We start from the raw sequence: 24,932 nt of genomic DNA on the forward strand, positions 1-24,932 counted from the left end.
ATTTACTGATATTTTTTTTCCCCAGGAATTGCCACGTTTACTTCATTCCCAGGTGTAACATTGGTCTCAGTTATGTTGTGTTTTGTGTCATTATAACATCATTCAGTAGAGATTGCAGAAATACTCAGTCTGGTGCTGTCAGTCATTTTGGACTGCAGTTCCTTGTTTTATCACTAACAGGATGTTCTGGTCTGGCCAGAATTTGTTGAGCTCATTAAATGGGAAATCAAATGGTAGAAGGCACACTCTTCTAAGAGAATACTGGATTTCCTTATACAAGCAATCAATATCCCATTCTGATTCATGGTTCTTTTTCTGTTGTAGGAAAGGTCATTTTATTGCTATTGTGTCATCAATTTGTGCAAACAGAAGCAGCAGCACAGAGCAGAGCTCAGTCCACTCGTGACCACTGTGCTGCTGCTTCCCCAGCAGAGCCGTTGCCTGAGGACAGGCTGTAGCAACATCTGAAGGAATGCTCAGTCTGTTTTCCTAACTTCCCTAACTGTGAGGATCTCTCAGGTGCTTGCAATAGAGGTTCTTTGCAATAGGGAAATTCAGCACGATTCAGATTGAAGAGACCTTTCAGCCTTCTTGTGTGGCTGTGAAAGCAAAACCGTAACTGCTATAAGAAACAGGAATTAGCTTACCAAACTTAGGAACATCCACAGATTATCAGTTAAATGTGTTCTATGCTTCTCAGTCTGCATAAAAACATTGTGACACCCACACAGCAGTATTGCTATTCCCACAGGTTTGTGCTCTGCCTTTTGTAATGTGAAGCAAAACATTGAAAAGAAATAGAGAAATGCTTTGCTAATTCTCTCCTGTTTTGATGTGTTGCAATGTCTGGAATACCCACTGAAGGCCAGGCACTAGTTTTTCATTACAGAATATTTGTGAACAGCTTCTTTCGTCTGCCCCCAGCACCGCTGGTTTGTTGTGGTGAAGAAGCTGCTTTTAGAAGTTAAGCTAAGCACAGTTTGTAGTTTCTTCTCTCTCGGTGTTTCCCTGCAGAGTATTACCCGAACTGTGAAGTAGTGTTCATGGGAATGGCAAACATCCATTCTATCCGGAAGAGCTTTCAGTCCCTGCGTCTGCTCTGCACACAGATGCCAGATCCAGGAAAGTAAGTGGCTGTTCAGTGGTTTTTGCCTCTATTTACATCTTTCTATATTTTTTCCCTGCTGTTTTGTAAACTGATGTTCAAGTGTTACGTTTTTTCCTCTTACTGACTTTCCTGTGCAAAAATGCAAAGCTGTAATTTTCATTACATAGAATTTGTTGTAGTATTTTCACTGAAGTAAATCTAGAAAATGAGACTGGGGATTATATTTCAGCCCTGAATTTTATTCCTGGCATCTTATTCCTTTCAAATGGGTTCCTGAGTGCTAGCACTTACTCTAATCTGAGCTTCCTGGATCTTTGATCTTTGCAGCCTGCCCCTCTTTCAGAGTATCCTTGTGCTCTTCCACATGCTTCATGCATTTGTAGGGGCTTTTCAAGGAATGTGGCCCTTCAGTGCTATGGGATGATGAGGCTCTAGTGGTGCATCAGCTCAGAGGCTTCTGAGGTTGGATCTTCATTAGGACACTGCAGCTGCACCAGTCCTGTCCCCCCTGCCACCTCCCTGTTCTGAATTTGTTGCTAAATGTAATGCGTGGTTTCAGAGTAGATCCAGAATGGCCATTCATACTGAGCTGATAGGAAAACCTCCATGCTGTGTGATTCTCAGGGTACCTCCAGCACACCTCAGGAAGCCTGGCAGTGGCTGAGATGTGTGTGATGGCAGAGGCAGCTCAGAGGATCCAAACCTCTTAGTTGTCCTGATCGCATGGCAGAGCCTCAAGGTCTGCCACTGACAGCAGGACTGCAGTGCAACCTGAATTGGGAAGAAGGGGATCAGCACAGGCTGCTGGAAGTAACCATTACCCAGTGGTGCTTATGATGGCCTGTGCTGGTGATCTGCTGTGCACCTATCTGGGCAACTGCCGCAGCCTGATTGTGGGCTGCAAGGCTTTGCTTCTTACAGTTCAGGGAAAGTCTTAGCAAAATGTACCTGAAAAATAATCAGTGATGACATTCACAGCTTATTTACACATTTAAGAATGGTTATGCTTTGATTTGATGAAATCAGAGATTCAAACCTGGAAGCATTTTAAAAGAGCAAAGATTGTCCTCCTTTGTTTTCTTCCAGTTGGCTGTCAGCTCTGGAGAGCACCAAATGGCTGCAGCACTTATCTGTGCTTCTGAAATCTGCACTGCTTGTGGTCCATGCTGTGGACCGAGACCAGCGACCTGTCTTGGTGCACTGCTCCGATGGCTGGGACCGAACCCCCCAGATCGTGGCTCTGGCCAAACTGCTGCTAGATCCCTACTACAGGACCACAGAGGTTTGTAAGCCATCTGCTGATGAACATTGACTGAGTTTGGGTTCCTTTCCAAGGAATTTTGTATTGAAAAGTAATTACAGAATTTTCACCTAGAAGCAGCGCAGGAGCTAGCAGGAGTTCAGTAACAGCAGTCTGCAGATACGGTTACATGCAGGTGTAAATATAGTCTGTACTTCAAGAGCAGATTGTGTTTTTCCTCTTTGCAATAACTGCCCTGTCATGGTGTTCCTTTCCCCATAGTTAGTTTAGAACATGCAATACAGAGCGCTGCTGGCACAGCTGCAGTTTCTCAGCCAACTGCTGATGCAAAGCCTTTCTCTGTTCTCTTTTCCAGTTTTCTTAGCTACATATTTCTCCAGTTTCATTTCTTTCATTATGCCTTGTCACGGAGTTATAACACTGTTGCTTTTTCAGCCTGATTTTTTTCTTCCAAGGCTTTTCAGCACTGTGGGGTATGTGATGGCTAGATTCCATCTGTCAGCCCACATGCAAGATGCCTTTGTTGTCTAGAACAGAAGTGTGTGTCTGTGCACTGTGCTGTACTCTGGTGTTTAAACCCTCAGATACATGTGGACAGGGAGCTGAAACTGTAGCAGTGCCCTTTGGAGGAAGTTGTGGAGACTTCCTCAGACCCTTTTTCACATTGGTTCTAGAGGTCAGCATCCACCAGGTCAAAACACTCTGCTCTGTCTCTGGTGCAGAAGCTCCTCCCAGTCCCTCCTCAGTGTTGTCATTTCCTGTTCAAACTGAAAAGTTCTTCTACACTCACCTTTTTGCTGCCTGCCTTTCCACCGCTGCATCAGAGGAGCCATGAACTGTAACTATGCACAAGAATAAGGAATGTTCAGAAGAATGAATTTCATCATGGTCACTTTCAGGCTTTACAGCTATCAGCTTTCTTTTTCCTTTTGAATTACAACCATTGGCTTAATGAAGTGTGATCTACACTTTCTCATTCCACTTAGAAGCAAAACCTTTCTAACGTGGTAGATTTCAGGTCCTGTAAGACTAGGTGTCACAGCCGGGTTCTTCACTAGACACTTTTGGAATGTGCTTTGCCCTTTGAGTTTGCATGAGAAACTGTGCAGTCTGACTTTTATCAGACCTTTATCTGACCTTTATGGCTGTGCTACGTTTGACACACATGTAGGCAAGCAATCTCTGTGTGTGAATATCTTGTCGTGGTGAATTTTCTTTTTGACAGAAAGATTGTCTCCTTTGTTTCCAAAGGAGAGCATTAAGATTTCCTTTTATATCCAAGTGAAGGTTACCATTATCTGGGTTTGAATCAAGATTTGAAGTTCATGCTCTTGAGATAGCTCTCATGTCAAGGTCTGCTTCCTCGTGAGCCAGAGGACTTAGTAGTCTGTCTTATTCCCTTTCCTGTCCATGTGAGCTTGGGAATTCACTTCAGTCCTAATTTCATTGTGCAGCTCTTAAGAAAATAGAGGTACTGGATAAAGGAGAAAAGGTAAGTGATGGGGGCTGATTCTGAAGGGAAGTCAGGAGTGAGGACACAGCAATAAGATGAGCTCCGCGAGCATCAGACCGTCTTAAAAAGAGAGAGAAAGAAAGAAGTAGAGGGGAAATTTTGATCTGTGCTTGTGTTTGTGCAGGGTTTCCAGGTGCTGGTGGAGATGGAGTGGCTGGATTTCGGCCACAAGTTTGCCGATCGCTGTGGCCATGGTGAGAATTCGGATGACCTCAATGAGCGCTGCCCGGTGTTTCTGCAGTGGCTGGACTGCGTCCATCAGCTCCAGAGGCAGTTCCCCTGCTCTTTCGAGTTTAACGAAGCATTCCTTGTGAGTTGTGGCTTGAGAGCTTGCTGTTTCATAGGCTGCTCCTAACCCAGTACACACATTCTGAAGAGCCCTGAGGGGTTTCTGATTTTCCCATCCGTCTGTGGCGGGATGCCTTCAGCCTGATAAAGGACAGGGGAGAGCTGCCCTCATGCAGCAGACAAAAATACTTGTATACTTGTGGAGGCTGGGGTTTGTTCGCTCTTAAAACAAAAGCAGGGCCCTTAAGGGCTTCTTTTAAACTTGAAGGGAAGAAACAAACGATATGAATTTAACCATCCTACTTAAGAGCTGCTGAAATAAGTTCAGTGCAATACGTCCACACAATAGAAAATTGTTTACTGGCAGATAAACTTCCCTTGACTTGGATCTCTTTGGATGCTGAAGATAACTCTTCTAAGCACTCCTCTTTACCTCTCCATTCGATTTTTCTTCCTTTGCTGAAAATGTACAGGATGTACCAGCGGTGTTTCTTTCCTCTGGAGGGGGAGAGCTCTCTTATTAGAAACTTGCTTGGACTGTCAAAGCCAGTTTTTAAGGCCAGAGTGTGGCTCTCTGAGGTGGGCTGCCTGCAGAGCTGGTAACCTGAGGAACAAAGGCTTTTATGGAATGTCTGATCCACAGGTTTAAAGCCGTTGCTGTGATTGTAGATGACTGGCATTCCTGCTTGCCAGCTCGGCCATGTAACTGAGTTTATGTGCAGTCCCAGCTTAGCTCAGTTGTGAAATAGGATGCATCAGATTGTAACTGGCTCCCCTAGCTCACTGCTAATCGATGGGAGCTGTGTGTGAGCATTACCCTTAATGTCCCCACTGCCTGACAGCAAAACCCCCAGTCTGTTTGTGCACAGCCACTGGGGCTGTTGGGGTTGTTCAGGCACTTAAAGGTAGGCTCGTTAAGCAGCTTGGTCAGGCGTTGAGCACAGTGTGGAGTGAATAATGGTTAGGATGTATGCTGTGCACATCTCTACTGACACAGATTAACACTTATTCCCACCATTCTTTGTCTTTGTGCTGCTGCAGTAATGTTTTATAACTTCTCCTTCAGGTCTGTGAGTTTCAAATTAGCAAGACTTTTATAATGAGTATGAACCACTGCTTGTCTTTATATTTTGCAGTTTTTAAAAGATGCCTCTATCTGTAAATCCTTTTGCAATTAATTCATAGGGAGACACAGAAAATTCCAGGTTTATTTGATATATCAAATCTTTGGGAAGGTCTTTGGGAAGAGAATGCACTGCCCTGTGAAGGAAAGGTTTCTTTTTTCTGAAGCATTCTTGCATTAAGCTGATGTCTTCTGCCATATGACCATATCTGCGTTGGTCTCTGCAGGTCAAATTGGTGCAGCACACCTACTCTTGCCTCTTTGGTACATTCCTGTGCAACAATGCGAAAGAAAGAGGAGAAAAACACACTCAGGAACGGACCTGTTCTGTCTGGTCTTTGCTGCGGGCAGCAAACAAAGCCTTCAAGAATCTGCTCTACTCCTCCCAGTCAGAATCTGTACGTATCCTTTCTTACCCTCTCATGAGAGGCTCTGTCTCTCAGGGACTCTCAATCCGATGCTCTCAGCAGTGTGGCCCACAGTGAACACCCATCCTGTAGCAGTGGGACATGGCAGGTCACTCACCACGAGTGCAGTGCAGGGACAGTGCACCCTTCTGGAAACACCTCAGCTCTCCTCTTCGATATTTACAGCTGGATGCCTCTGTTCAGTTTTACGTTTCAGGTCCTGCCTCAGGTCTGCTTGTATTTGAGGAATGTCAGGTGCAGCCTCAGAAATTTCTCTGTGCTGGAAACATATTTTGTTACTAACGTTTCTGTGTTTGACAGAGAGAACAAAGCCGTGTCAGAGGAGTGTCATGAAATGACAAACAAACCCAGACACTATTTAGATTTAATGTAGATGCAGAAAATGTAACTAGAATCATTTGGCATATTTGTGTTTCTTGTAATACTTTCACTGAAGCTTCCCATCCAGGAAAGGTTGCAGTTACCTTCTTTTGTATTGGATGGAAGGGATTTGGAGCTGCACTGTGGTAGGCATGGCATGTAAACAGCCAGTCATCAGAGATCACGGTGACAAGGGTAGCAAAGGCTCTTATAAATATTTAAATGCTTTTGGTAATGAAACATAGACACCAAAAACCCAGCTGTAAGGGCTGTGCCGTGGTTTTGCATGTGAAGGATGCAGCTTATGGTTGTTCCTTAAGAGGAAAATTAAAACTTGGCTTAGCAGGAAAGAATTTGTCTGCATTTGCTATGAAAGGATGAATTCAGTATTCACATCAGCCCTCTGTCTCTGCCCGTCTCCTCTGGACACCACACCTGCAGCCTGTGCTCAGTCTGCGTGCAGATCCATCTGTCATGGTGACAGGCAGCATCACAGGGAGCCTTTCAAGACTTCCCAGCCTGGCGTTGCCATTAGCAGTGGCTGTGATGGCTGAAAGCATGAGGCACTGCAGATAAAAACAGACTGTGAGGGCTTCTGGAGCTGTGGGTGCGTTGAGTGCTCCCTGAGCACAGCAGTGAGCTTAGCCAGGAGGAGCTCAGCACCTGCAGCTCAGGCAGTGCAGCCAGAGAGCTGCTGTGGCCCTGGGCTGCCTTCACCTGCTGCACTGCACGTGGGGTCTAGGTGGCTTGGGCCGTGCTCTTGGTAAATGGCTCACCATACTAAACTAACTGGGATAAACTGTGTGTGTTCTTAGAGTTTTACTAATTTCCTATCTTGTATTCATTTCTTCCTTGTTTTACTTCAGTGTTGAAAAGGTGCCTCAGTGATGTGGGCACATCTGTTCTAAAACTGTGGTCGTTAAGAGCAGCAGTCCTCAAACTGAGCTGCCCCACATCCTCCCTCTGAACCCCTTGGCTGCTCTCTGCTGCTCCCTGCTTTTCCTAAAGAAAGCTGCTTGCAAAAACAGTGAAATTGATAGAGAGACTCAAGGCGTTCTTGAATGCAGACATAGCAGAAAGCATGTTGCACAGTCAAGGAATCCCTTTCAAGAGCAGGCTGCCTGTTCAGCAGAAGTATTTCTACATGTACTTAATTTTTCACATGTGAGTGCTTCCTTTAAAGACGGGCTTAGCTTTGATGAATTGGAGCCCTAGAAAGAGGCTGTGAGTTCAGCTCTCGTGTGGCACGCTGTCATACAAAGCACAGGAAAGCTCTGCTATGGGCTGCTGATTTCCTCTGTGCTTCAGCTTGCCCAGCAGCATTATTGAGGTGTGGATTCACACAGTGCAGTTGGCAGGAATTCATTCACGGGAAGTTGGAAGCCAGCACTGTTAGGCCTCAAGCTCCCTCTGAAAGAGAAGATCATTACGTATCCAAGTGTAGCTGATTAAAAGTGCCGTAGCTGCTCTCAGGCCTTCTGAACTATCTCGAGATCTGAGACAGCCTCCCAGCTGCAAATCTGAACAACAACCCAATCAGCTCTGAACACATTTTTACACCCTGGCAGCAAGCAGTTGCAATTTCTGAACAACTGTGTGTGTTTTTCTCTCTCAGGTGCTGTACCCAGTGTGCCATGTGCGTAATTTAATGCTCTGGAGTGCTGTTTACCTGCCCTGTTCTTCCCCCTCTACGCCTGCTGATGACACCTGTGCCCCATACCCTGTTCCAGGCTCTAGCCCTGAAGATCAGCCCCTGGGCAGGTGAGCCTAGAGCTCAGAAATCCCATCCTGTAAAGTAAGATCAATAAGGAATATTGTGGGATATTAAGAGGAGAATACTTGTGGGAGGGAAGTGTTTCTCACAGGCGTGTTTGTGGGCTGTTTGACTCACTGACCCAAAGCAGTCTTTCCTTGTTTCAGGTTTGAAAGCTATTAAGTTTCAGAGGTCAGAGCATAACAAATGTATGGAATCTGAGAGATTAGGAAATGAGTTGAGCTGTGGGCATTGCCTGGCTTTAGTGGATATAAGCTTTTATTTGGCTGACTTGAATTTCAGTTCTTTTCCTGTTGCATAACTTTCTTTGCTTTGTGGGGTTTTGTTTTTTTTGTGAAGTGATTCTTTGCACACGTTAATTAGGAGGTGTGACCAGACTGTGAGCATCTGTGCTTTGTGGTAAAGGGATCTGGGGATGTTTGAAGTCTGATTCAACAGATTTTCCTACAGGCAAACAACAAAGTTCTGAAGCAGCTTTTCCCTACAGATGGTCCAAATGTGCTCTGGATAATACTGTGCAGGCGTCCCACTCGTAAAGGGGAGGTTTTAAGCCACAGTCTCTGAACTTAGAAAAAAGAAAAAACAGCAACAAAAAAAACCCACCCTGATTTGTCATTTGTCATTCTGATTGCTCGTACTTGTGCAGGTTACCAAAGACAAGATCCTTTGACAATCTGACGACAGCCTGTGACAGCAGCGTGCCTACGACCAACCGGCGCAGCAGCGACCCCAGCCTGAATGAGAAGTGGCAGGAGCACCGCAGGTCCCTGGAGCTGAGCAGCCTTGGGAACCCTGGGGATGATCCGTTTGATGGGGATGGCCTGAGCAAGCAGGGCAGAGCTCTGATGGGAGCGGAGCTCTCCGTAGCAGCTGGCGTGGCGGAGGGGCAGATGGAGAACATTTTGCAGGAGGCCACTAAAGAGGAGGTCGGTGTGGAGGAGCACTCGAGGGGCAGCCTAGAGACTGCAGGTAAAGGGGATGAGATTGCCTTGCATGTGGAGAAGAGAACTGAAAATCTACACGGCTATGTCAGTGAACTGTGTGAACAGGCTGAGGACAAAGGTATGGCAATGAACAATCCACGTCCGCTTGCACAAGGTGCTTGTGAGCTTAAAGGACGCCAGGAGGAGCACGCTGATCTCAGTAACACTATCCAGAAGTTACCTCAGGTGAAAGGACTGCAGACTGTTCCTTTGGAGAGCTTTGTAAATAGAGACACTCAGAAGAATGTGGAGGAAGGTGTGGGCAAGCCTGAAGGAGAGGGAGAGAGCCTGCACAGCGTATCACATGCCGGCCTTCTGTTCCCTCTGACGAGCCTGCAGGAGGTGAGAACATCCAACATCGAGAGTTCCACAGAGACCTTAACAGAGAATGAAGCCAAGCAAGAGCTGATTCCCAAGGATCCGTGCCACAGAGCCCATCTGATGGACAACAGTGCTGACGAGCTTTCGCGACTTACTGAAAACAGGCCGGAGGGGGAGAGCGTGATAGAGCTTCAGAAACTGGGCACAAAAGTGCACAGGACTGCTGGCAGGGGCAGCGCGCGCATCCCGATGCCTTCCCCTTGTGCCTTGCCTTTAGGTGAATGTAAAGACGAGGTGGTGTGCAATGGAGAGCTGGAGCCTGAGAACAAGGCGGCGGAGAAGCCTGCAGGGCTCGGCGTGGTGCAGAAATACCAGGCGACAAACGGGCACTGTGTGAACGGGGAGGACGGCAGGATGAAGATCTCTCTGAGCCGGCAGGTCTCGGCGGCGAGCTGCGGCTCTGCGCAGTTTCACTTCAGGAACCTGCACCAGAAATGGATGATGGCTCATCTCGGGAAGCAGCAGGCGGCCGGCAGCCCAGACCAACCTGCCAGGAGCCACCTGGATGACGACGGGATGCCTGTGTACAGCGATGTCATCCAGCAGCGCCTGCGCCAGATTGAGACTGGGCATCAGCAGGAGGTGGAGACCTTGAAGAAGCAGCTCCAGGAGCTGAAAAGCCGGCTGGAGAGCCAGTTCCTGAACAGCTCCCTGCGTCTCAACGGCGATTACGGGGACGAGGTGGTGAGTGAGGTGGGGGCTGGGCCGCTGCTGGCACTGCGGGCTGCTTGTGTGCATCTCCCCTTGTTGGCAGGCAGGGATTGGTGTGGCCCTACAGGGTTTTGTAAAACCCTCGAGGTCTTTCTGAGGAGCGCGCAGGTGATCAGAGTGCTTGATGAGCAGCATTACTGATGATGAATGGTTCCACTGTGTTTCAGTTTGACCAAGAAAATAGCAGAGGGTTGCTTCAAGCAGCATGTTTCAGTGTATTTGCATCTAGCTGGGCATACTGCATTGGCTTCACTCCGAAAACCCACGTGCTGTGCTTTTGTTTTCATTCATGGGAAGGACATTTTCCTAAGGACATCAGTGTCGTTTACTGGGGCAGGAACGCAGCTCTTATCCCTCGGTGCTTTGCATGCAGAGGGTTGGAAAGGTGCAGCAGTGGTTGCTCTGTTAGCTCAAAGCCAAGAATTGGAAGCGAGGTAAAAGAAAAGAAGGGAGAGCTGTGAGGACACAGGAGGAGGAGGCAGGGGGCACGAGAAGGGAGGTGAGGACATGCAGGAGAGTCTTTAGGTGCGTTCACACAGTGTTGGCCTGGAGTTCCCAGGTTGATGCAGTACTCAAGAAAAATTTCCTATGTATGCATTTAATTTGCTTTATGTGCCTTCAAGACTGGGAGAGGGAAGGATTTGGAAGAGCTTTCCAACTTGAGCCTGTTTAGTTTCCTGTTGTGCAGAAGCAGCAGAGGTGCTGGACAGTCCCAGGACACCTGTTGAGAAAAATGCAGTTATGTCAGAGAGAACAGCACCCAGAGCTCCTCCTGAGCATCCATCTCAGCTGGGTCTCTCTGAGGTTGGATGTGGCTTTGATTCCTTGATGGACGTGATGCTTTGGCGCAGTTTGTTGCACTGCGCTGTGTAAAGGCCTTCTCCAGCCAAGTGTGGGGCTGGGATGTCTTCTGGTGTCACTTGTTTTAAAACCTGATCTCTGCTTTCTGTTTTTGCCTCATCTGGCAGTAGAGGACCGTCTTTGTAAATCCAGAGGTTCTCAGGCACAAAAATATGTAAGATTTTTTTCCCCATAGTTTTATTTAAGCCAGTTAAACTGCAGTGCTGCCAGCCCAGGCTGTAGTAAGGCAGCGTTATTCCCCGTCCACGTGGCTCAGGTGCTGGCTTTCCCATGAGTGATTCTGCATGTGTTTTCCAGATCTTTTTCAGACAGCAGGGCATGTATGCACCACCAGTATTTATTTTGAAAATGAAAGCCTTGGGAAAGAAACACAGCCATGAAATTGGAGCCACAGATAGCAGCTTCTTGGTTTCTCGCTCCAAGTGTTGTCAGGACTCTATGCTAGCACTGGAGAAAGCAGATTTGAAATCCACTCTAGCTCACATCAGAGGGCCAAAAGCTGACCTGGTGGATTTCCTCTTGTTTGCAGCTCACCTCTCACAAACTGCTTCAGCTTGCTCCGTTTTGTCCCACACGGTGCTGGTTTGCCTGCGCTGTCACACGGGGAGCTGGCAGATGTTGGCACCTCCCTTGCCGTGCACACACAGCCTGCTCTTCCTCAGCAGGAGGCTCCTCCCCACTGCTCCCCACAGCTGGCCGCCTTTGATCTGTGTGGAAGTAGGATGACGGGATGGTTCTGTTCAGCTGTGTTTGTTTGCCAACAGACTTCAATACCCGACTCGGAAAGCAATCTGGATCAGAACTGCTTGTCTCACTGCAGCACAGAGATTTTCTCTGAAGCCAGCTGGGAGCAGGTGGACAAACAGGACACAGAGGTACAGACTGAATCCCTTCAGATCACTTACTGTTCTGGTAGGAGGGGCCGTTCATCTCACTCAGATTATCCACACGCTGTGCTCGTGTGCCACGACGTTTCGCTCACCTCCTGCCCTGAGCTCCGTGTCTGTGAACCCGCTGCTGTCTGTGGGCACTTGGTGGAGCCGGGGCTGAGCTGAGGGAGCGTGGGGAAGCCTCACAGCCTGGGCGCCTCTAGGGCACAGAGAGCAGCAGGGAGCTGGACTTCGTGACTTCCTTTGTTTGCCTGAGGGCAGCTCAGCAGTCAGGTCTCAGGGGGGAAGTTTCGGTCTCTGTCAGTGTTGCGAACGCTGAGTTTCTGCTTTTAAATGGAACAGGCTTTGCTTGGGCCGTGGGAGCTGAGGTGTGATGGTTGCTAACCTGACAGGTTTGTCTTCTCCCCCTTGCAGGTGACACGATGGCTCCCCGACCACCTGGCCGCTCACTGCTACGGCTGCGACAGCGCCTTCTGGCTCGCCAGCAGGAAGCACCACTGCAGGTATCTGAGCAGCAGGGAGGGATGGGGGCCAGGCCAGCACTCGGATCTTCCCTCTGCTCTTAGGCCAGGAAGGGCTCCGTTTTGCCTCGAAGTTCCTTAGTGAAGGATGGGTGTCGGGGTAGGAGTGGGAGCTCCTGCAGGAGCCAAGGGCTCTGAGGCAACAGGACAGCTCCTGTTCGGCTCCAGCTCACTGCATCTGTGCATGAGGAGCCACGCTGGGTATCTGTTACGCCCTGGCCCAGGTGGATCCCAGCGTTTTCTCTCAAGCTGGATTTGGAGACAGCTGGCTCTTTAGCTTAAGGTGATGAAAATAACTTAAAAAATAGTCGTGTGTCTCCTTTGCACTCAGTAGGGGCCTTTGGATTGGATCGTTTGGAAATCTGAAATTCTGTCTTAGTTTCATTTCTATTAAATCCCTATTCCTGATTTCTGGCCATGAGAAAATGATCACGAAAACTGTCATTGAAATAAATGGCAGCTACCACGTTTTGATGCTTCGGTGCTTTTTGAAGTAGTGAAGAATTGAAAGCATCCTGAGCCCCCTCTGAACTTTGCTTCACTTAAAATTCATGTGAAGATAAACAAACCAGGGAAGAATGAATGAGGAATTGAACGAGATGGATTTTTTTTCAAGTTTCATGTTCACTGTGTGTGCAGATGTAATTGCTAAGCATCCTTACACACATCTGAGGGGTTCTATAGGAGTTCAGAGAACACTTCTGTGTGTCTCTTGTGGTACCTGTGGTGAAGTGCCCCCATCCATCACCGTCTCCCTGCCCGTGGCTCCCCTAGGCCTGCTCCCACTTTGCTCCCACATCGCAGTTTTGCAGGCCTGGATTCTGGGGAGCTGAACACCTCCAGCACCACGAGGAGCTGAGATGGATGCAGGGTCTGGAGTCCTGTTACAGGATTCCTTTGGTGTCTTTGTTCTGTGCTTTCCAATGCCTGATGTGGGTTGGCCAGGCCGTCCAGGTGAGCTCTCGTTCCTCTCGCAGAGGAAGGGCTGCCATCCCAGCTGACAGGAAAACCAAGCATTTGCCTTGTGTGCGTTGTTACAAAGCACTGGTGAGTCTGCTCACCTGCCTGTCTGAGGGTGAGAGTGGCTTAGAAGCACATTTCCAACGTGAGCAGGATAAAAGTACCCAGCTTCCTTCATTGCCAGTTTGCTTCTTTTGCTGTTCCCTCTGAGCTCTTCCTTCCCTCCTTGCAGGGACACTGAACGTGTTGATCAGATCTGGTGAGCATTTACAGCAGCCTCTGCCTGTTGTCTGTCTGCATTTTCTCAGTAACTTCTCCAAACTAACTCAGGCTCTTCCCCCTGTTTTTCACCTGGCTGGAAAGCTCCAGAAATAAGCTGTGGGTGGCTGCTGGATGCTGAGATTGATAAAACAGGCTTCTCTTTCCACAGGAGGGCACTGAGGCTTGGCTTCTGGTAGCTGAAACTGTGGTGTGGATGACACTAACTGTCACCATCAGCAATGGTGTGTTTGAGTAACAGAATGCTGCAGTGCTAACTGGGAAGAGGTTAACCTTCAAGTTCAGCCATTTATCTTAGCTTCCATTCTTTCCCTTTTTGCATTAATCCTGGGAGGTGCCAATGTGTTAGCAAGCCATGCAAGCGTGTGCATGTTGATGGAAAAGGATTGATGCTGATTTTGGAAGGACTGTGGCAATAAGAGGTAATGCAGGGCTGGGAGAGAGGTGGTGTCTCACAAAATGGGTGAACGTGGATAATTTAGTGCAAGGAGCTCTTGGTGGTGTGGCTTTAAGTCGCCTGCCCTCCAAGGGGAGAGATGTCTAACATCTCCAGATCCCTCGTGCACAGCAGTGGGGTGCACAGAAAGCTGCTCAGGGCAGAGCAGTTCCAGAATGCTGTCACAGAAAGACAAAAGGACAACAAACAAGTGTTCTGTTAGGAAGCTGGTGAGCTGCAACAGACGGATAATGGTTTTCCAGTCCCTCTGGTTGTTTCTGACCCGATCCATCTGCAGTAAGTTTCTGTGGATAACTGCTCTTTGAACAGCAGCAATGGGAGCTGACAGCACAGATCACACCTCAGCAATTGGTTTCACTGCTGCTGGCTTTTCTAGCAGTAATTTCTGACACATTCCTGAAGGCTTCCAGCCCGCAGCCCCAAGCTGGCCATCGTGACGTTCTGCTGCTCGGGTTGTGGCACTGAGATCCGCAGCTGCTGTGCAGAGCTGCAGAAGTCAGCCCTGTGAATGGGAAATGGCATTTCTCTGCTGGCTGTTCCCCATCAGTGCCCAGCATCTGGGAGCCCCATCTCTTGGCAGCGAAGCATTAATCGAAGCTGCTGGGTGTAAGCAGAGCTTCCTGTCACTCTTGGCAGCAGCAAATCTTTTCCTGCACAAATCGGTAGTGGCGTAAAGTCCCGATGCCAAAGAGTCGATGAGAAGGGAGCGGGGCCTGGAGGTGAACGGCAGACTGCAGGGCTGCGCCGGGAGCCGTGAGCGGCCTGCCGAGGCGTGCAGCATGCAGGGAGGGCTGCAGGAGCAGCAGGGGACGCTTCCCACACTTCACCTAACCCTGTGAGAGCATGCAGTGGGTGCCCGCCAGCAGTGCATCCTGCGGCACAGCCTGAGCATGGCGCCGTGCACCGCGTGCTCCTTGCCGACAGCATTGCTGTGAGCGACGTGTGGTGCTGGGAACGGGGCAGGGCAGCACGGCTGGGAGGACTGCATCACCTGTGCTGGGTTCTGTGCCGGTTCCGTGCTGAACCCTTCCGGCAGCGCACTTGAAAGAGGAGCAGCCGCTGTGTGCCGTGGTTTCCCTCACATCCTCTCTGGTGTGGAGCTCTGCAGGGCGGGCTGTCTGTGTGTCCTGGTGCTTAGGGACAGACAGCACCGCAGGTAGCACAACTCTACAACCGTTAACCTCATCCAACTGCTGCTAATGTTGTCTTTTCCATTTCTCCTCTGTTCCTGACACAAGGAATTGCGGAAACGTGTTCTGCTCCAGCTGCTGTAACCAGAAGGTGCCGGTTCCCAGCCAGCAGCTCTTTGAGCCCAGCAGAGTCTGCAAATCGTGCTACAGCAGCTTGCACCCGAGCAGCGCCAGCCTGGATCTTGAACTGGACAAACCCATCACTGCCACGTCAAACTAAAGGCCCGGCCGGGAGGCGGCGCCCCTCCGTGGCAGAGGTGTGTGATCCTGTGACCCCAGTGGGCCGAGACCGGAAGGACGAGGGGCGAGGAGCTGCTCAGCGGGACGGAGCTCACCGTGCTGCTGCAGTGCGGGCATCTCCTCTTCCAGCCGTTCCCTTTCCTTTCTGTCCTCTCCGTGTGTGTGCGTGTACGCGCCTGTGTGTGTGTGTATATAATAATATATATGTTTGCTTGTTTGCTGGAAGGTCGTACAGGCGGGAAGGGAGCTGGCACCAGAACCAGGTCTCCCTTTTGTATTTCACTGTCCCACTGCTGAACTGCGTTGCAGACAATTTGGTGGAGGAAAGGAGACGAGGGGAATCGGCGCAGGCGGTGCGCGAGGTGAATCGCTGCAGCCCCAGCGCCGGTGCTTTCAATCACTCCTGTTACTTCCAAACAAGAAACTGCTGTTTGGGAACTTGTTGCTGCTAGAAGAAGTGGGAATCTCTTTCCCAAGAGAGCACTCTGCCTCTCTGTTCTTAGAGTGCGTGAAGGGGATCGCGGGTTGTGCTGCCGCAGCCCCGTGCTGCTGGCTGGGCACAGCTGGGCAGTGCTGGCTGCAGGAGCTGCGGGTGCTGGTGAGAGGTGAGGAGGGGCTGAGGGTGGTGTCACACCGACGCCTCTATCTGAAGGAGTGTAATTGCAATTCCTTATTTAAAACCGAGTGGGGAAGGAGCAGCCCTCTGATTTGTGTCCCTGTCCCACCGTAGGCCGCTTTGCTCGGCGCAGAGCTCCTTATCTGCACTTTGGGGAGGGCGCTCAGAGCAGCAGCACTTCCAGCTGTGCTGCGCTGCACTGCTGCTGCATTTGGTCCCTGAGGAACGCGCTGTGCCCAGCCTTCTGCCACGGCTGCTCCTTTTCCAGTGTGCTCCAGACAGGGAGGAGCTGCCTGAGGGTTCTAGCAGGGCTCTCGCAGTACATCGCGATTCCCCTCCTTCTGCCCCAGCCTGGGTTGCTTTCCGAGTCACCTCAATCAGGTGTGGATCTCCTCAGTGTCCGTTCTCACTGAGCGTTAGGCCCTCAGCCCCTTCTCCCTTGTGGCAGAGCAGTGTTGCTCGGTGCAGCCGGGCAGCAGGGATGCAGCTGGCCACGTCGTGCTCTGCAGCGTTTGCCTGGCCCGGCTCGCACCTCCTGCACTGCTCTGCAGGATAAAACAATCCTGTTGAGTACCTGAGAGCTGAAAGAAATAACGAACAATCCTTGGGAAGGGAGCGCTGCCCTTCCCTGCAGCGTCACAATCTGCTCTGCAGTGTCAGACAGAGGCCATCTCGTGAAGTCTGGTGGGGAAAGAAGTGACACAGAGCTTCCCGTGCCGGCGTTGCTGCTCTCTGAGCTGAGGTGTGGGGGCAGAAATGGAGGCGTGGGGGCAGAAATGGAGGCGTGGGGGCTGTGCTGGCACAGGAAGGGGCCTGGGAGCAGCAGGAGAGAAAAGCAAAGAAAAAGCTGGGTTCTGCCATGGCATTTTTGTCTGTTTTCTCCTGACCTGAGGGCGCTGTGCGGGCAGAGCTGGGGCTGCTGCGGTTGGATGTTGGATGTGGAGCAGAGGCTGTGAGACGACAGCGACGTGCGGCGCGTCAGAAACACGCGTGGGTTCTGCAGTTGTAAGGACAGGTGCCAAGAGGTTTGATACGGGTTTCTGGGCTCTGTGATGTACAGTGTGAATAAATGCTTGCAGCTCTTAGTCTTTTTTTGATCGACGAAGCACTTTTTTATTAATATTATTTTTTCTTTGTATGTAAAGGAGGAAGCAGTATCTCTCCATAGCTGTACATATAACCTGTCTCTCCTGCAGAGAGTAAAGTGCTCCTATATTTTTCATTTTTGTCAAAGCGAGAAGTAAATACTTTAGAATTGTTAAATATATAAATAAAAGTGAATAAAGTTTAGCGTTTTTGCATGGGAGCATTCGCTGACACACGGCCCAGTTCTTTGCCTTTCCTTCCTGCCTCCCAGCAGCAGGGCTGGACGCAGCAGGGCTGGGCAGAGCAGCCTCCCTTGGGTTCTCGCCTTTCTCCCCATAACTCAGCCCCTCCTTCAGCGCCTGCTGCCCCTCTCGCCTTTGGAAGAGCGGATTTTCCTCTCCTCCCCCTGCAGGGTCATGGCTGTGCTCTCTCACACCTGCGTGCTGGGCGACCTCAGGGCCGGCGGTGGTATTTACAGCTTCAGGAAGAAAATACAGCAACTGTTACAGACGCGCAGAGGAGCAGCGGGTTTCAATTACCAGATTTTACGGAGCTCCTCTTGTGTTGAGTCACTCCTCAGTGGTGCTGTGCAGCTGGGAGCCCTGTGCTGAGCCGCCTCAGAGCAGCGCCCGCAGAGCTGCTCCCCGCTGGATGCTGGGCACGGCACAGGTGAGGCAGTGTTTGCTTTGGTGGAGCAGCGTGGGATTCCGATCTCCAGCGTGCGTCAGAAGTGATGTCAGCATCACTTGCAGCACGGCTGTGACACACGTAGGAAATGAATAAGCTTGCTGGAGGTCAGAAATGATTTTTCTTTCATTCTGGTACTGACGTGTCCGGCCTTGATGGGATCTGAGTGATGGGGTTGATGCGATTTACCCCCTCGCAGGGCTGTTACGGAGCAGCACTGGGCAGCGGCGCTGCCTTTGATGTGCAGTGGTGACTGCTTTTGTTGCCCACCTCTGCTGCCCGTGGAGCTGAGTGAGCAGGGATGGGGCGTCCAGCCAGGAGCAGTGCAGCAAAGCCTCTGCTTTGGGTCACCTTTAAGCACAGCAGAGCTGCTCTGGGGCAAGGGAAAAAGAAAGAACCAAAAGCACGACTTAACCAACCAGTGAGCACTGATGGTTTTGTGATGGCAGCGCGGGCAGGGAGGAGGTGAGCAACTTCTGGTCAGAAAGACTTTGTTTCATCTGGGCAGCGTGAGGCAGGGCTGCAGCTCCTGTGGAGGCACCACCAAGAAAACGCCATCGGAGCACAGGCAGCACTGGAGAGCAGCTCTGTGAATGAGAAAAAACAAAGATTTCTGTTATAAATCTAAATAATTTCAGTTTTTCGTTGCTTTTCTTTATAACGAACGTCAGTGAGCACTCAGCTGCCGCTTCGAGTCACTGATTCTGACAATGATTGGATCACTCAGCATTTGTCTAAAACACAGCAAGAGCATCCCGACATCTCCCGCTGGCTGCATCTGCACCGGCAGTAAGGCAGCACCAGGGGGTGCTGGGGGGGCTTTGCCGTGTGCCCTGATGGCAGCGTCCGCCCGGTGCCTGCAGCTCCCCGAGGCGGCTCGGATCGCTCCGTGCACGGCCGCAGGGCGCCCTCCTCCCCTAAGGAATGGGGTTGGCTTCCGATCAAAGCGCTCAACAAACCGAGCTGACGAGTGGCGACTGGGGCTGGAAATGTTTGATACCTTTGTGGATGATCTGCACGAGGGGATTGCGAGCCCAGCAGCAGCTCTGCAGGTGCCACCGTGCTGGGAGGAAGTGTGGATGTGCCTGAGGGCAGGAAGGCCCTGCAAGGAACCGCGGGGACCTTGGTGTGTGTCCAGGGAAGGGCTGTGGAGCTGTGCGGGGTCTGGATGCGTTGAGTTCTGACAGGGAATGAGGGAGCTGGGATGGCTCAGCCTCAAGAGGAAAAGGCTCAGGGGAGACGTTATTGCTGCAGCTCCTGGAAGGAGGTTGTGGTGAGGTGGGGATCGGCCTCTGCTCCTGGGTAACAGCAGCAGGACGAGTGGTGATGGCCTCAAGTTGCACCATGGAAAGTTTGGGTTGGATATTAGGAACAATTTCTTCTCCAAAAGAGTGGTGATGCAGAGGCTGCCCAGGGAGGGGGGTGGGGGGGTCACCGTCCCTGGAGGCGTTCAGGAACCATTGGGGGTGTGGTGCTGAGGGACACGAGCAGTGGGCACGGTGGGGTGGGGACCTCAGTGGTCCTTTCCAACCTTCATGATTCCATGGTTCTATAAGTGGGGCTGCTGTGGATGTTTGTCTCAAAGCTGCATCGGTGCTCTGGGTCCAAACGCTTGTGCAGACCCAGCCACCGCTGCCCTGGAGACGGAAATACCTCTGTTCAGCAGCGACCCCCATCGGGGGCTCTCCGTGCTCCCTGCAGCTGCCTCGGGTGCAACCTGAGCGTCTCCGTTACCTGTCTGAGTCACAGCCTGCTGCCCGCGGGGCTGCCGTCGTACACCAGGGCGCCGTCCAGGGACGATTCCTCTGCGCTGTAGCTGCCGTTCCTCAGCTCTGCAGCCGCAGGGCAGAGTTCCTGCCTGCACCACCTGAACACAGAACGCGGCGGTTTGTCCGAGCCGTGCTGCGCACGCAACGCCGGCTGCTCCCGAGGGTTTCCCCGAGTTGGACGACTCTCGTCGCTGCGGGGTGGAGATTCCCCAGGGTGCAGGGAATGGCAGCGATGCTGCTGGGAACCAACCCACAAGGCTGTTGGTCTCCACCCGGGATGTGAAGTTCGGGTCTGACCGCAGCGTGGCCCCCATGCAGGCAGAGCAGCGCTGCGGCACGACAGGATACCTAATGTGGTCAGAGCCAGGGGCTTTGCTTACCTCTGAGCGGCGCACACATCAAGGCGGGAGGAGCCAGGCCGAGCCGCGTGCTCAATTAGCAGAGCTCCTGCGAAAGGACGCGGCGCGTCAGTGCTGCTGGGCTTCGGGTGGCTGAGCTGCTCAGCACTGCTTCCCGTGCTGAGCTGCCTCCGCTGGAAAGGAGGTGGGGACAGCAGGCCGAGCAGCCTGAGCTGTGGGTGTCCCTGTTTGCTGTGGGGGAGTGGGACCAGACGGCCTTAAAGGTCCCTTCCAACTCAAGCTGTTCTATGATTGCACGACGGCTTTCTTTAAAACTCTGCTCCTGAGCTGGAGCGAAGCCCGGGGACAGCAGGACAGCTCACAGCCCTCCTGCTCTGAAATTCACCTCTGTCCTCCCTACCTGCGTAGATTCTTGCTAAGGAGTAGGAGAAGTCTCTTGCCGCCAGCTCCATGGGCGCTGCCCCTTCGGAAGCAGCTCCTCGGCAGAACCGTGCGAGGCGGCCGGCGGCATCCTGCACAGACTGCGCTGCGGCCTGCAGCTCCGCGCTGCTCCAAGCCGACTCCAGTTTGTTCTGCAAAACAATCACGGGAGGCGCGTTGACCTCCTGCGTGGCACCGAGGCCAACGAGGGGTCGGCTCCGAGCACCCGAGGGGCTGCGGGTGTCCCTGCTCACTGCAAAGTGCTTTCCTCTGAAACGAGGCCCTCGGCGCTGTGCCGCACCTCTGCAGCGCTCACATCCCTCCCTGCAGCGAGGCTGAGGGCAGAACGGGAACACGTTTGGATTTACGCTGTTTGTCATTCAGTCTCCTTTGAGGCCGTTCACGAACCAACACCTACCAGCACCTGCAGCGTTGCTGCCGTTCCCCCAGCAGCACAGCAAAGCAGCGGCGCTCAGCCTGCGCAGCCAAACCTGTTCTGTTTTCTGTACTGCTTCTACAACGACACCCCAGGCAGTGCTGCCTGCCCTACAAGGACGGCACAGTGCTGTTCTGCTGTTCTGCGCTCGAGGCAAAGCAGCACAGGAGCGCTCGCAGGAGATGCTGTACGAATACAAAAAGCCCATCATTAAAGGGCCAAGACAAAGTGCAAAGAACCCTCCGAGCCACAGAATGCCCATGAGGTGGTTTAAAAATGGATCAAAGTCCCCAGGGGCACAAACGTATCCCCAGCAGCTTGGGTGGCAGCCAGCGCTGCGCCGTGCTGCAAACAGGCCCAGGCCACGCTGCCCTGGCTGTGCTCCCAGGCCAAGGGTTGTCTGAATGGTTTTCAGCAGCACAGCGATCAGCGGCAGCGTGGAGAGCATCAGAACGGGGCTGGAAGCACAAGTGTCAGCTCTGTTGTTCTGTGGGCTCTCACCTCAGTAAGCTGTGCTGATTTCCTGCTGTGCTGAAGCTGTGGTTTGCAAAGGAGCTGAAACCACACAGCCCAAACTCTGCAGACCCCTGCATTGCGTGTCCCAGTCCCAACTGTTCCAATCAACGTAAGCCTGTAGAGGCCAGCTTCTTTCCAGGCCATTTTTAGAGCCTACCACCCTCTCCTCCACTCTCTTGAGTGTCAGACTGAACTGCTTGTTAATTAGTGGCTCTGCTCATTAGTCCTGCTTATGAGCAAACGCAGTTTTCTTGTTTGGTGGTCACATTGTTTGAGGCATTTTTCCATCAATGGCAGTTGTACGAGAGGATGTTAAGAACCCGTGCTGGAGCTCAGTGCCCAGCTGCAGCCCTGTGAGCAGTCAGGTCTGGTGAATGCGTCTGGGAGGAAGCGCAGGACGGAGCTGCTCCCTCCAGGATGCACCAGAGCCCACAGCTGAGCTCGTGTCAGCGCCACGCTCTGCACTTCACTTCCCATTCTCCCTTCTGCTGGAGCTGTGCTGAACAGAGCCCACAGAGGCACCACCTCTGCCCTGTGCCCCAAAGCAAACTCAGTGCTGAAGGCAGAGAAGCAGCCCAGAACTCTCACTTCTTCTCGTGGGGGATGAGAAAGTACATCTGCAGGTGCTGAAATCCAGCAGCTTAGGATTCCCAAGCACAGCTGTGTGCTAATGTGGTCTGAATTGCTCTACCTCAGTGAATAATCCAATTCCTGAGGGAACATCCTCTCATGTGGTGATCGTGCCTTCTAGGCTGCTTTGTGCGCCCCTTGATGGCACGGATTCTCATTTGTCTTCAGGAAATTTGAGCTTCTTTGAACTCTCCGTGGCTGCCTTTGCCTGAGCGCCTTTAAAGGAGCAGCCTGTGGGTAAGGGCAGGGAGCTGCACCTCGAAGGAGGCAGCAGTGGGATTCCTTTGGCTCTTTCCATCTTTTCAGTGGGAATAAAAATAGAAAGTCACAATGCAGAAGGTGGCCCTGGAGAAGGTTTCAGATTTATCAGACTTGTGCTGCTTTTCCAGCTTAAGGAAAAACAACAGAGCAAAACAAACAGAAAAACCCCACAAAACTGATTTGGGGCTCAGGGAGGTGACTCACATTAAAAATAAACTCACATCGGTGCCTTTCTTGAAGAACAGACAGTGCACAGCTCCTCATTGGAGAGATGAAATTATCTGCGTCTTTTGCAGCACGCAAGGATCCCAAAATCAACACTGCCTGTGCTCTGCTTTTGTAAGTGCCATTTAAAAAGCAGATTGTGAAACACCTCGGAGTGCTTGTCCAAAGCCATGAGTCTGGGCATGTTCTCTAGCAGTCTCAGCCAGAAGCACCAACACCAAGGCTGCCAAAGCATCAAAGCAGGCTTACTGGTGCTTTGCTGAGGGCTCACCTGCACTGTGGAGAAGAACACGGCCATCGCCTGCCCCCGGCTCTTGGTGAGGGACCTCAGGACGTCGAGCGATAGGACATTTGTTGTTCCTTCCCATATGGACAGCACCTGTGTGATAGGAGGGACTGTGAGAGCACAGAGGAGCTGCTGGGGGCTGAAAGCTGCCAGAAAGGACAGCGAACGTGAGGCTGCAGAGCTACAGAGTTACAGGAGATCCAGACAATCTCCAGGGATTTCCTGCCTGACCACAAGTGGAAAGAAGCTCTGGTGAGGAGAGCTAGGGGGTGAGTCTGGGACGTACAGGAACTGCTGATCCCGGCCTGAAGCACTGATTGAAGAGTGACTGAATTGAGGTGAAGGCAATTCAGCTGTGACAGGAAGGGATGGAGCCTGGCTGCACCTCTCCTAGGCCTCACTGAAGGGCTGGCTGCTCACTGGGGAAGGATCTCTTTCTGGTGATCCCTCTTTGGTGGAGCTTTGCCCTGCAAACCTGGAATCTTCTGATAGGGGTGAGCAATCTTCTTCCCTTCCTTTGTAGCACCTCTTTATTGTCCCAGTCCTTCTGTCATTACATCTCTGTTGTGATGCCTTTCCCGTTGTGCTGATCTGTCCAATCCCTACAAGTCTGCGTTTTCATTTGAGCCTGTCTGTACCAGGCAGCAAAGAAGGGATGGAGTGAGGCACAAGCTTTTCCTGCTGTTCTCTTACCAGAGTATCACGAACTATGACTGGTAAGCCTGTATCCTCCATGTAACCTTGTCCTCCAAAAGACTCCATTGCCTCAATAGCAACGGCAGAAGCCTGCAAAAAAAAACCAGAGAGCCGACATAATGTACAACGCACAGAGGGAGAAAGTGGCCAGAAACCTCTGACATCACAGCGCAGTTCCTGCCAGGACAGGACTGCCGGGCCCCTGAGCTGCTGAGGCAGACTGCTGGTTACACAGGGGGAGCTGCAGCCTGGGGAACGGAGACTGAGCAACACTGGGAGGAGACGTGGGAGCAGTCAGAGCTGGGGAGAAGCTCCAGGAGGGGTGTTTGTCACTGGAGTTCTCTCTAAGTAAGGGCAAAACTGTGCTTGCTTGGTGCATAAAGGAGGTGCCTGTATCTCAGTAGAATCTTTGCCACCTGCTTGCCTACGATGTGTAAGCTTCTGTATCCAAGCTGATGGCAGGTAAGGAGGGGCTGGACCCCCGAAGTGAAGGCTAATGCAACTAACACTGCTACCTCTCTTCTGTTTGTTCATAACTAGGAGAAGGATATTTCCTGTGGCTCAGGGTCCCAACTTGGCCTTGGAGCACAGGGAGTTCTGCTAAAGCCTCAGCACCATTCCTCTGTGGCAGATGCAGTGCATCAGAGCGCTTGCTCTGCCTGTTGTCCCCATGGCTTGCCTGCTGGAAGGACCCCGGCGTTCTGGGTGCTTCCTGAGAGCAGGGTTACAGGTCTCCCAATTGAAAACCCAGCCTTAGTGCAGAGCAGCCATCATGCTGCAGGCCCTGCAGGGCGGTCGCTCGCTGCCTGTACCGCTGCTCCTGCTGCCCTCTGTATTGGCTGTGCTACAACATCTCTTTTCCAGCTCTTTGGGAACGCACAGCCCTGCTCCAGACAAACCCATTGCTTGTTCCATACCTGCTTCCCCGTGTACAGTTTGGCAACTGGCACAAGCAGTCTCAAGAGGAGCTGGTCCTGCTCGCTTGCCATGTTGGTTTCTGCAAGTCCAAGCAGCCGAGCCATCTCCATAAGGAGAAGAAAAGCCCCTCGTGTCTGCACCTGTGTGGGAAGAAGCAGGGAGCTTTGCTGGCCTGGGTCCTGAGCTCAGACTGGTCCCAGCCTGGGCTGCTGAGGTGCCACAAGCCTGTCTGGAAATGGCAAAATCCAACCCTTCCCAAAATTGTCTTCAGAGACAAAGACCAGTGACCAGCAAGGCACGACGTGTTAGAAGCAGCCCAGTATGAAGAAAGGGACAGCACCATCTCCCTGGGCCTAACAGGAGCCTTATCAAAGCTTCCATCAGGCACCCAGGCCACAAATCCACGCTCCTCCAAATGATAATGGACACGAGGCTGCACCTCTGAGAGTCTCAGACCACCAGACTTGCAAAGTCTTTGCCAGATTCCATGCGACATTTGACATGCTGCCTTGGCAAGATGCAATGTGCCAAGCACTGGGAGATGGAGATTTGTAGCTCCTGTGTGTGATGGTGTGCTGTGGGACTGCGTGGGATCTGGCCTTTCTTTTGGAGGAAGCTCTGGCCATAGAATGCTACAGGCTAGGAGATGCTAGAGCTTTAAACTGGGAGATGCTGGAGCTTTAAATTGGGAGATGCTGG

At 51.7% G+C, this 24,932-nt stretch overlaps 2 protein-coding genes across 16 annotated transcripts in view; one reads left to right on the top strand and one right to left on the bottom strand.

Moving 5' to 3' along the window:
- The window catches only part of MTMR3 (myotubularin related protein 3), a 74,592-nt gene extending 57,358 nt beyond the window's left edge, over positions 1 to 17,234 (top strand). For 3 of the 6 annotated variants that reach the window (XM_042828965.1, XM_042828964.1, XM_042828963.1), the window contains 9 exons: positions 1,015 to 1,126; positions 2,195 to 2,390; positions 4,007 to 4,192; positions 5,521 to 5,691; positions 7,697 to 7,842; positions 8,502 to 9,903; positions 11,556 to 11,666; positions 12,096 to 12,184; positions 15,137 to 17,234. In XM_042828965.1, coding sequence (XP_042684899.1) covers positions 1,015 to 1,126; positions 2,195 to 2,390; positions 4,007 to 4,192; positions 5,521 to 5,691; positions 7,697 to 7,842; positions 8,502 to 9,903; positions 11,556 to 11,666; positions 12,096 to 12,184; positions 15,137 to 15,308 — 2,585 coding nt within the window. In that variant the 3' untranslated portion in view covers positions 15,309 to 17,234. Of the gene's footprint in view, positions 1 to 1,014; positions 1,127 to 2,194; positions 2,391 to 4,006; positions 4,193 to 5,520; positions 5,692 to 7,696; positions 7,843 to 8,501; positions 9,904 to 11,555; positions 11,667 to 12,095; positions 12,185 to 13,775 lie in introns of all 6 variants that reach the window. The other 3 variants (XM_042828967.1, XM_042828966.1, XM_042828968.1) reach the window with 3 other exon arrangements.
- LOC122165707 (acyl-CoA dehydrogenase family member 11-like) overlaps positions 17,033 to 24,932 on the bottom strand; it is a 16,182-nt gene continuing 8,282 nt past the window's right edge. For 5 of the 10 annotated variants that reach the window (XM_042828972.1, XM_042828969.1, XM_042828973.1 and 2 more), the window contains 7 exons: positions 24,233 to 24,373; positions 23,313 to 23,405; positions 22,605 to 22,712; positions 20,246 to 20,417; positions 19,867 to 19,933; positions 19,452 to 19,584; positions 17,033 to 19,354 (listed from right to left, as the gene is read on the bottom strand). In XM_042828972.1, coding sequence (XP_042684906.1) covers positions 19,461 to 19,584; positions 19,867 to 19,933; positions 20,246 to 20,417; positions 22,605 to 22,712; positions 23,313 to 23,405; positions 24,233 to 24,373 — 705 coding nt within the window. In that variant the 3' untranslated portion in view covers positions 17,033 to 19,354; positions 19,452 to 19,460. Of the gene's footprint in view, positions 19,355 to 19,451; positions 19,585 to 19,866; positions 19,934 to 20,245; positions 20,418 to 22,604; positions 22,713 to 22,905; positions 23,230 to 23,312; positions 23,406 to 24,232; positions 24,374 to 24,932 lie in introns of those variants that run through there. The other 5 variants (XR_006170578.1, XR_006170577.1, XR_006170579.1 and 2 more) reach the window with 5 other exon arrangements.

This window comes from Centrocercus urophasianus, unplaced genomic scaffold (assembly GCF_019232065.1).
Source record: "Centrocercus urophasianus isolate 14NV4802_14NV808 unplaced genomic scaffold, USGS_Curo_1.0 seq_30, whole genome shotgun sequence".
Taxonomy (NCBI): Eukaryota; Metazoa; Chordata; class Aves; order Galliformes; family Phasianidae; genus Centrocercus; species Centrocercus urophasianus.